Below are 10,560 nucleotides of genomic sequence, written 5' to 3'. Positions count from 1 at the left end.
CTGTTTGCACTGGACTGTCCAAACCTTCACTGGTGGATTAAACAAAGGGTTTGATTCAACAACAAAAACAATTTACATTTATATAGCGCCTTTAACGCAGTAAAACGTCCCAGGGTGCTTCACAGGAGCGATTATCAGACAAAATTTGACACCGAGCCACATTAGGACAGGTGACCAAAAGCTTGGTCAAAGAGGTAAGTTTTAAGGTGCATCTTAAATGAGGAGAGAGAGGCGGAGAGGTTTAGGGAGGGAATTCCAGAGCTTAGGGCCGAGGAAGCTGAAGGCACGGCCGCCAATGGTGGAGCGATTAAACTCGGGGGATGCACAAGAGGCCAGAATTGGAGGAATGCAGAGGGATTTGAACACAAGGATGAGAATTTTAAAATCAAGGTGTTCCCGGACCGGGAGCCAATGTAGGTCAGCGAGCACAGGGGGTGATGGGAGAACGGGCAGCAGAGTGTTGGATGAGCTCAAGTTTATGGAGGATGGAAGGTGGGAAGCCGGCCAGGAGAGCATTGGAACAGTCCAGTCTGGAGGTAACTAAGGCATCAATGAGGGTTTCAGCAGATGAGCTGAGGCAGGGGCGGAGACGGGTGATGTTACGGAGGTGGGAGTAGGCGGTCTCGGTAATTCGAATTTACAGCACTCACCTCTGCTGTCAGATTGAGATCAGTAAAGCTGCAATCAGCATCCACAGGGCAGGAACACAGGGGGACCGCACGAGGTGAATCACACTGGGATACAGTTCCACAGTGACCAACTACCCTCGCAGCCTCAATAGGGAGTGCAAGCAGGCAATTCAACCTTGGGGGCAAAGCCAAGTCCAATCCTGTTCTCACCCCAGCTGATTTCTTCTCTCCTTATCTCAGGGCACTTCGAGCAATTTTACATTGCACAGAACGTTCAGCACAGAAACAGGCCATTCGGCCCAACGGGTCTATGCCGGTGTTTATGCTCCACACGAGCCTCCTCCCGCCCTGCTTCGTCTCTCCCTATCAGCATATCCTTCTATTCCTTTCTCCCTCATGTGTTTATTGAGCTTCCCCTTAAATGCATCTATTCTATTCCCCTCAACTACTTGTGATAGTGAGTTCCACATTCTCACCACTCTCTGGGTAAAGAAGTTTCTCCTGAATTCCCTATTGGATTTATTGGTGACTAGCTTATATTTATGACCCCTAATTCTGGACTCCCCCAGAAGAGGAAACATCTTCTCTACCTTAATAATTATAAAGACCTCTATCAGGGGGTCACCCCTTGGCCTTCTCTTTTCCAGAGAAAAGAGCCCCGGCCTGTGCAGCCTTTCCTGACAGTTATAACCTCTCAGTTCTTCCTGCTGTGCCATTCCAGACATTTCCAACAACGTTCACCTGAGGAAGGAGGAAGTCTCCGAAAGCTTGTGAATTTAAAATAAAATTGCTGGACTATAACTTGGTGTTGTAAAATTGTTTACAATTGCAGACTGGGACTGAGCCTGAGGCCTTCCTGATACCGGTCGGGGAGGAGGGGGTGGGTGACACAGCTCGAGTGGCTCCTTTCCTGTTTTCATAGATTCCTACAATTTTTTAAAATCAAGAGGCTGACATCAGAGGACAGCAAGCTGCCACAATCAAACCTCGACGGGAACAGATTGTACAGAGAGATTTGAACAGACATGGTATCAGGTATAATTCCAGCTCGCAACACGTATCTCAGACACATTATACAGCGGAATGTGGGGCCATCGAAAGAGGGAACGTGTGTATTCAGAGAGCCCTTACCACCCGGAATACTCTCCTGCTTATAACCGAGAGCAGAGGATACGAGAGTTATAAAACAAAAGCACCAAACACAGACTGATCTGCTCGAGGAGCGTCAGTACTCAGGAGCAGGCGAACAGTTATTCACACATCACCAGCACACTGCTCAGGGCAAGACTCCAATCCCCAGCAAACACAACATGGGGGCAAGAAATAATATCATCAAAAGCACACTGACCCTGGGATGGGCACCAAAAAAAAACACCATCCCAATTAAAATCCACCGGACTCTCGGCCTAAAACCAGGCAAAGCACAACGAGCAGCAGGGATTGTGTCAAATTGGTGTTTGATTCCACAAAGTGTAGATAGACTGTGTCCCAGATTAATCTTCAGACACCCCAAGTGTGGTCTCCCTTTACAGGGAGAGAAGATGCATTCCACATCAGGCAAATGGAATCTAGCTGTGTGGGTGGCTCAGTACATCGGTTGGGAGGCTGCTATAGACGTCAGACACCTAAATAACCACAAAAATTCTAAAACAACAGATCCCCGGGAGTGAGTTACAGACTGGAATCTAATCGAGGGGTTCGGGGGGTTTATATATAGAATAACAGATACCCGGGAGTGAGTTACAGACTGGAATCTAATCGAGGGGTTCGGGGGGTTTATATATAGAATAACAGATACCCGGGAGTGAGTTACAGACTGGAATCTGATCGAGGGGTTCGGGGGGTTTATATATAGAATAACAGATACCCGGGAGTGAGTTACAGGCTGGAATCTAATCGAGGAGTTCGGGGGGTTTATATATAGAATAACAGATACCCGGGAGTGAGTTACAGACTGGAATCTGATCGAGGGGTTCGGGGGGTTTATATATAGAATAACAGATACCCGGGAGTGAGTTACAGGCTGGAATCTAATCGAGGAGTTCGGGGGGTTTATATATAGAATAACAGATACCCGGGAGTGAGTTACAGACTGGAATCTAATCGAGGGGTTCGGGGGGTTTATATATAGAATAACGGATACCCGGGAGTAAGTTACAGGCTGGAATCTAATCGAGGGGTTTGGGGGGTTTATATATAGAATAACAGATACCCGGGAGTGAGTTACAGGCTGGAATCTAATCGAGGGGTTCGGGGGGTTTATATATCGAATAACAGATACCCGGGAGTGAGTTACAGACTGGAATCTAATCGAGGGGTTTGGGGTTTATGGGCAATAAATGCTGGCCAGTGACGCCCACATCTAGAGAATGAATTAAATAAAAGTAAAAAGGGAAGTGTTGCATTAGGAGCACAATCGGCTACTCTGGAATAATTAATCTGATTTCAGAATCATTCCAAAATCCCACACAGGCACTGCGAAATATCTCATCACACTCCATCCATCAGACCAGGTGACAAGGAGGGCCGCCAATGACCTCATCGCCAGTACCAACCCCCATGTCTCACAGTATCCAGCTGTTCCTTAATGAAGTCTAGTAACCCGCAGTTAACTAACTGCCCTCTCAAGTGGACTAGCAATTGTACCAAATCACTGCAAAGATATCTTCTCACTGCAGCTAGGGATAGGCAATAGAACCATGCAGCACAGAAGGAGGCCATTCGGCCCATTGTGCCTGTGCCGGCTCTTTGAAAGAGCTGTCCAATTAGTCCCACTCCCCTGCTCTTTCTCCACAGCCCTGCAAATTTTTCCTTTTCAAGTATTTATCTAATTCTCTTCGGAAAGTTACTATTGAATCTGCTTCCACCGCCCTTTCAGGCAGCGCATTCCCGATCATAACAACTCGCTGCGTAAAAAAGATTCTCCCCAACTCGCCTCTGGTTCTTTCCCCGATTATCTTAAATCTGTGCCCTCTGGTTACCGACCCTCCTGCCACTGGAAACAGTTTCTCCTTATTTACTCTTTCAAAACCTTCATGATTTTGAACACCTCGATTAAATCTCCCCTTAACCTTCTCTGCTCTAAGGAGAACAATGTCCAGTCTCTCCACATAACTGAAGTCCCTCATCCATGGTACCATTCTAGTAAATCTCCTCTGCACCCTCTCTAAGGCCTTGACATCCTTCCTAAAGTGCGGTGCCCAGAATCGGATACAATAAATGCCGGCCTCGCCAGCAACGCCCGCAGCCTGAGAATGAATAAATTTAACAAATAATAGGTGTGAGGTTGAGTTTAACGCGCGGATATGAGCACAGTCTGATTCTAGCCGTTGCCAAGGACGCGGCTCTTGCCTCGCTCATTAACGAGGAGCTCGGCCGAAGCCTCCGACTCGCTGAGTGTGGGTGACCGGGTGAAGTGATAGCTCCTTGGGACAGGGATCCGCAGACGTCAGTGCCTCCCGTTCGAGAGTCCAGACAATGAGTGTTCTCAGGCTTTTACTATGCGATGCATCACTTATTCTCCCCGCCCTGGTCAAGAGGTGCCGAGGCCTTCTGTTGCACCCCAGCTGAGATTAGATAACTCGACACGGAACAGGGATCAAACCTGGGACCCTCCTGCACTCACTGGATCGCAGGCTGGTGCATTTATCCACTGACGGAAATGATCCAATTGCACTATTTCGAGGAAGAGCCGGGACATTCTCCCCGCTGTCCCGGCCAATATTTATCCCTCAACTAACATCACTAAAATAGATTATCTGGTCATTATCACATTGCTGTTTGTGGGATCTTGCTGTGCATAAATTGGCTGCCGAATTTCCTACATTACAACAGTGACTACACCTCAGAAGTATATAATTGGCTGTAAAGCACTTTGGGACGTCCTGAGATTGTGAAAGGCGCTGTATAAATGCAAGTTCCCTCTTTCACAGCCAAAGTTATTCTCTGACCTTTACCTGCAGAGTCTGGCAGCACATTCACCACGGCTCCAAACAGCAACACAACAGGCTTCTAAAAACTTCCAATAAAATATTGATGAACTCTGAGATTATTGAATCGGCTTTGATTCTCTGCCAAGTGCCTCAGTACTGGTGTCAACAGCAGGGACACTGCGTGGAATCCTGTCTGCTCCCACCTGCCCATTCCCCCGGGGCTCGACGATTAAGCATTAGGAGGGGTGCAATCTTGAAAATTTAAATCAAGGGGAATTTACGACCATGACGCAGAGCTGCTCAAACAACGATATCCTGAAGATGCACAGCGTCCGCAAAGCAAACCCAGAGGAACACACCCCTGAAATCTTCACACTCCTGAACATCCGACTGTGTCAGAATGGAACAGATTTTAGCAATAGGGTCTCAACAAGCCCACCCAAAACAGCCCGCTCACCACACCCCCAGTCTCGTCCCTCTCCAGAACTAATCCTGCACAACAGCTTGTACTGATGAGGCACCTTACACACCTCAACACGTTTAGGGAGAGAGGGGGCAGGGTGGAGGGGTTTAGGGCGAGAGGGGGCAGGGTGGAGGGGTTTAGGGCGAGAGGGGGCAGGGTGGAGGGGTTTAGGGAGAGAAGGGGCAGGGTGGAGGGGTTTAGGGCGAGAGGGGGCAGGGTGGAGGGGTTTAGGGAGAGAGGGGACAGGGTGGAGGGGTTTAGGGGTTTAGGGCGAGAGGGGGCAGGGTGGAGGGGTTTAGGGCGAGAGGGGACAGGGTGGAGGGGTTTAGGGCGAGAGGGGGCAGGGTGGAGGGGTTTAGGGCGAGAGGGGGCAGGGTGGAGGGGTTTAGGGCGAGAGGGGGCAGGGTGGAGGGGTTTAGGGAGAGAAGGGACAGGGTGGAGGGGTTTAGGGCGAGAGGGGGCAGGGTGGAGGGGTTTAGGGAGAGAGGGGACAGGGTGGAGGGGTTTAGGGCGAGAGGGGGCAGGGTGGAGGGGTTTAGGGCGAGAGGGGGCAAGGTGGAGGGGTTTAGGGCGAGAGGGGGCAGGGTGGAGGGGTTTAGGGCGAGAGGGGGCAGGGTGGAGGGGTTTAGGGAGAGAAGGGACAGGGTGGAGGGGTTTAGGGCGAGAGGGGGCAGGGTGGAGGGGTTTAGGGCGAGAGGGGGCAGGGTGGAGGGGTTTAGGGAGAGAAGGGACAGGGTGGAGGGGTTTAGGGCGAGAGGGGGCAGGGTGGAGGGGTTTAGGGAGAGAGGGGACAGGGTGGAGGGGTTTAGGGCGAGAGGGGGCAGGGTGGAGGGGTTTAGGGCGAGAGGGGGCAGGGTGGAGGGGTTTAGGGCGAGAGGGGACAGGGTGGAGGGGTTTAGGGAGAGAGGGGACAGGGTGGAGGGGTTTAGGGCGAGAGGGGGCAGGGTGGAGGGGTTTAGGGCGAGAGGGGGCAGGGTGGAGGGGTTTAGGGAGAGAGGGGGCAGGGTGGAGGGGTTTATGGTGATGGCCCCGCACTCTGGCACTAGGACAGCTGAATGGAGCATGAGTGGGATGAAAGCCAGAGATGGAAGGAGATGCGAGGGCCTGAACATCCCACTGCAGTACTGAGGGAGCGCCGCACTGTCGGAGGGTCAGTACTGAGGGAGCGCTGCACCGTCGGAGGGTCAGTACTGAGGGAGCGCTGCACTGTAGGAGGGTCAGTGCTGAGGGAGCGCTGCACTGTAGGAGGGTCAGTACTGAGGGAGCGCTGCACTGTCGGAGGGTCAGTACTGAGGGAGCGCTGCACTGTCGGAGGGTCAGTACTGAGGGAGCGCTGCACTGTCGGAGGGTCAGTACTGAGGGAGCACCGCACTGTCGGAGGGTCAGTACTGAGGGAGCGCCGCACTGTCGGAGGGTCAGTACTGAGGGAGCGCTGCACTGTCGGAGGGTCAGTACTGAGGGAGCGCCGCACTGTCGGAGGGTCAGTGCTGAGGGAGCGCTGCACTGTAGGAGGGTCAGTACTGAGGGAGCGCTGCACTGTCGGAGGGTCAGTACTGAGGGAGCGCTGCACTGTCGGAGGGTCAGTACTGAGGGAGCGCCGCACTGTCGGAGGGTCAGTGCTGAGGGAGCGCTGCACTGTAGGAGGGTCAGTACTGAGGGAGCGCTGCACTGTCGGAGGGTCAGTACTGAGGGAGCGCTGCACTGTAGGAGGGTCAGTACTGAGGGAGCGCTGCACTGTCGGAGGGTCAGTACTGAGGGAGCGCCGCACTGTCGGAGGGTCAGTACTGAGGGAGCGCTGCACTGTCGGAGGGTCAGTACTGAGGGAGCGCCGCACTGTCGGAGGGTCAGTACTGAGGGAGCGCCGCACCGTCGGAGGGTCAGTACCGGGGGAGCGCCGCACTGTCGGAGGGTCAGTACTGAGGGGTGTTTGCCATTTTATTGAATATAGAGGCTGACCAATCAAAGAAATGGAACCCTAACAAATCAAAGTGAGTGAAAATCTGTGTGTAAATTCAAAACTGAACTTTGTGGGAACTTTTTGTGCAATTAGCTTTTCCAGGATTCATGAAACGATGCCATTTGTATCTCTCGTGGTTTAACTCCAGCACCATGGCCTTTAAATAGATTGTGTACAGTAGGTCCAGTTACAGCAGTTAAATCTCTCACTATTTCCTTACAACCAGCTCGGGAAGGTTAACCCTTTAAATGCTGCCCACAAGGATGGTAATAACAAACTGACACAGCCTGACACGGAGGCTTTTCTCCAGGTAGTGCAGCTCGAGACCGACGGTCGGAACTGTACAGCACACCACTGCTTAAACACAAAAAAGTATTTTAAATGATGAGTAACAGGCTGATTGACCAATTGTACCACACGGGGCGATGCTGAGCCACACAGAGCAGGACAGTCTCCGAATGTCCAGTGACCCTCAATGTGCCAGGCTTGTGACCGCACCCAATGCCACTGTGAAGGTAATCAAGGGCGAGGCGCGTCCCACAGGCAGAGGGAAGAGGATTAAAGAGCGGAAACAAAGTCAGCACAGAGTGGGGGGGAAACCAGAGACTGGGGAACAGGATAAAGACGTTTATTTAGCGCCTCTCATGTCCTCAGGGCATCTCAAAATACTTCACATCCAATGAATCACTTTTGAAGTGTCGACACAAGGAGCAGCCAATGGGTGCACAGCACGATCCCACAAACAGCTTTTTAAAAATTCTCCAAGCGGGCGCAGCTGGTAAGGCCCGGAGAAGGTGGTGTGGGGACTGGAGTCACACATAGGCCCAGACCGGGTAAGGACGGCAGGTTTCCTTCCCTAAAGGACATCAGCGAACCAGTTGGGTTTTTACGACAATCCGAGAACCTCACGGCCACGGTCTCCGATTCAGTACTGACCCTCCGACAGTGCAGCACTCCCTCAGTACTGCCCCTCCGACAGTGCAGCACTCCCTCAGTACTGCCCCTCCGACAGTGCAGCACTCCCTCAGTACTGCCCCTCCGACAGTGCAGCGCTCCCTCAGTACTGACCCCTCCGACAGTGCAGCACTCCCTCAGTACTGACCCCTCCGACAGTGCAGCACTCCCTCAGTACTGACCCTCCGACAGTGCAGCGCTCCCTCAGTACTGACCCCTCCGACAGTGCAGCGCTCCCTCAGTACTGCCCCTCCGACAGTGCAGCGCTCCCTCAGTACCGACCCTCCGACAGTGCAGCGCTCCCTCAGTACTGCCCCTCCGACAGTGCAGCGCTCCCTCAGCACTGACCCTCCGACAGTGCGGCGCTCCCTCAGTACTGACCCTCCGACAGTGCAGCGCTCCCTCAGTACTGACCCTCCGACAGTGCAGCGCTCCCTCAGCACTGACCCTCCGACAGTGCGGCGCTCCCTCAGTACTGACCCCCCCGACAGTGCGGCGCTCCCTCAGTACTGACCCCACCGACAGTGCGGCGCTCCCTCAGTACTGACCCCCCGACAGTGCAGCGCTCCCTCAGTACTGACCCCCCGACAGTGCGGCGCTCCCTCAGTACTGACCCCCCGACAGTGCGGCGCTCCCTCAGTACTGACCCCCCGACAGTGCGGCGCTCCCTCAGTACTGACCCCCCCGACAGTGCGGCGCTCCCTCAGTACTGACCCCCCGACAGTGCGGCGCTCCCTCAGTACTGACCCTGCGACAGTGCGGCGCTCCCTCAGTACTGACCCTCCGACAGTGCAGCACTCCCCTCAGTACTGACCCCTCCGACAGTGCAGCACTCCCTCAGTACTGACCCCCTCCGACAGTGCAGCACTCCCTCAGTACTGACCCTCCGACAGTGCAGCGCTCCCTCAGTACTGACCCCTCCGACAGTGCAGCGCTCCCTCAGTACTGCCCCTCCGACAGTGCAGCGCTCCCTCAGTACTGACCCTCCGACAGTGCAGCGCTCCCTCAGTACTGACCCCCCCGACAGTGCGGCGCTCCCTCAGTACTGACCCCCCGACAGTGCGGCGCTCCCTCAGTACTGACCCTCCGACAGTGCAGTGCTCCCTCAGTACTGACCCTCCGACAGTGCAGCGCTCCCTCAGTACTGACCCCCCGACAGTGCAGCGCTCCCTCAGTACTGGCCCCTCCGACAGTGCAGCGCTCCCTCAGTACTGACCCTCCGACAGTGCAGCGCTCCCTCAGTACTGACCCTCCGACAGTGCAGCGCTCCCTCAGTACTGACCCCCCGACAGTGCAGCGCTCCCTCAGTACTGACCCCCCCGACAGTGCAGCGCTCCCTCAGTACTGACCCTCCGACAGTGCAGCTACCACTGAGCTAAACGGATACAGTTTAGAACCAACTGTGGGAATAGGTTCAGCAAGTTCGCCAATACTGAGTTTGTGCTTCTACCCACTAATTCAAAGCAACATGTTCTTTAAGGGAATGAACTATAACATTTAATCACTTCCAGAACATGCCCTAGGGCGGCAGAACCAGCAATGTAGAAAGTCTAGAATCCAGCAGCCCAAGGGACTGGGCGGTGCGGTGAATTAGACGTTGGCCTTTCACCCCTGCAACCTACAGTCAAAGGCAGGTCTGATGAGCCGAATGTGTCTTCAGCCTGTTAGAGTCCCAGGTGGAATGAGTAGGGGGCAAGGGGCAAGGGGCAAGGGGCAAGGGGGAAGGGGCAAGGCACAAATCCATCCAGAATTTCACACTAATCTCACTCTCAGAGGCCACAGCACAGCTGGTATAGTAGGAAGTGCTATTGAGGTTGAGGGTGAGGCATATTGTCTGGACAGTGTAGAGGGAGCTTTACTCTGTATCTAACCCTGTACCTGCCCTGGGAGTGTTTGATGGGACAGTGTAGAGGGAGCTTTACTCTGTATCTAACCCTGTACCTGCCCTGGGAGTGTTTTCTGTAACACCGGGTGCCTGAAATGGGAATTGTTGTATTTGATGAGCAAAATCCACCTCAGGATTCAACCTTAAACTGAAAAGCCTGTCACCTCTTCACAGACATCAAACTATCACCAGACGCTGACACAGCTCCCAGCTCCCAGGTGAGGAGAAATAAAACCGCCCCAGACCGGAACTCTCTCAACTCGGCACAAAAAAGAAACAAACTAAGTTAATAAGATTTTTTTTTAAATCGCAAGAAGCAATTAAATCTGGCACCAAACTCAATTTCAATTTATAACACTTCAAAATTGAAATACATAATTCATCTTGCGATAAAGTGGCCCAGCCCCATGAGAAAGAGCAGCATGCCGGTTAAAACAGCCTGTGTCGCTGAATTAATCTCTGTCGCACAGTAATCTGAACTGGGGGTGGGGTTAAAAAAAAAATCTATAAACTAAAGTTGTTTCTGGCTTCATCAAAATGAACAGAAAAAGGAGAACATTTAACCGGGGGGAGGGGGAGGGGGGGGAAAGAGAGGAGAGGGAGAGAGGGAGAGGGAGAGGGAGGAGAGAGAGAGAGAGGGAGGGAGAGAGAGAGGGAGAGAGAGAGGGAGAGAGAGGGAGAGAGAGAGGGAGGGAGAGAGAGAGGGAGGGAGAGAGAGAGAGAGGGAGAGAGAGAGAGGA

At 53.2% G+C, this 10,560-nt stretch overlaps 1 protein-coding gene across 1 annotated transcript in view; it reads right to left on the bottom strand.

The window, feature by feature from the left end:
• Positions 1-7,225: 7,225 nt before the first annotated feature.
• Positions 7,226-10,560, bottom strand: part of LOC137301246 (thy-1 membrane glycoprotein-like) — a 9,175-nt gene continuing 5,840 nt past the window's right edge. The window contains exon 3 of the mRNA XM_067970707.1: positions 7,226-7,338. Coding sequence (XP_067826808.1) covers positions 7,226-7,338 — 113 coding nt within the window. The remainder of the gene's footprint in view (positions 7,339-10,560) is intronic.

The sequence above is a fragment of the Heptranchias perlo genome, chromosome 33 (assembly GCF_035084215.1).
Source record: "Heptranchias perlo isolate sHepPer1 chromosome 33, sHepPer1.hap1, whole genome shotgun sequence".
Lineage (NCBI taxonomy): Eukaryota > Metazoa > Chordata > Chondrichthyes > Hexanchiformes > Hexanchidae > Heptranchias > Heptranchias perlo.
Note: the sequence above shows the minus strand (reverse complement) of the source record. Positions and strands in the feature narration are given on the sequence as shown.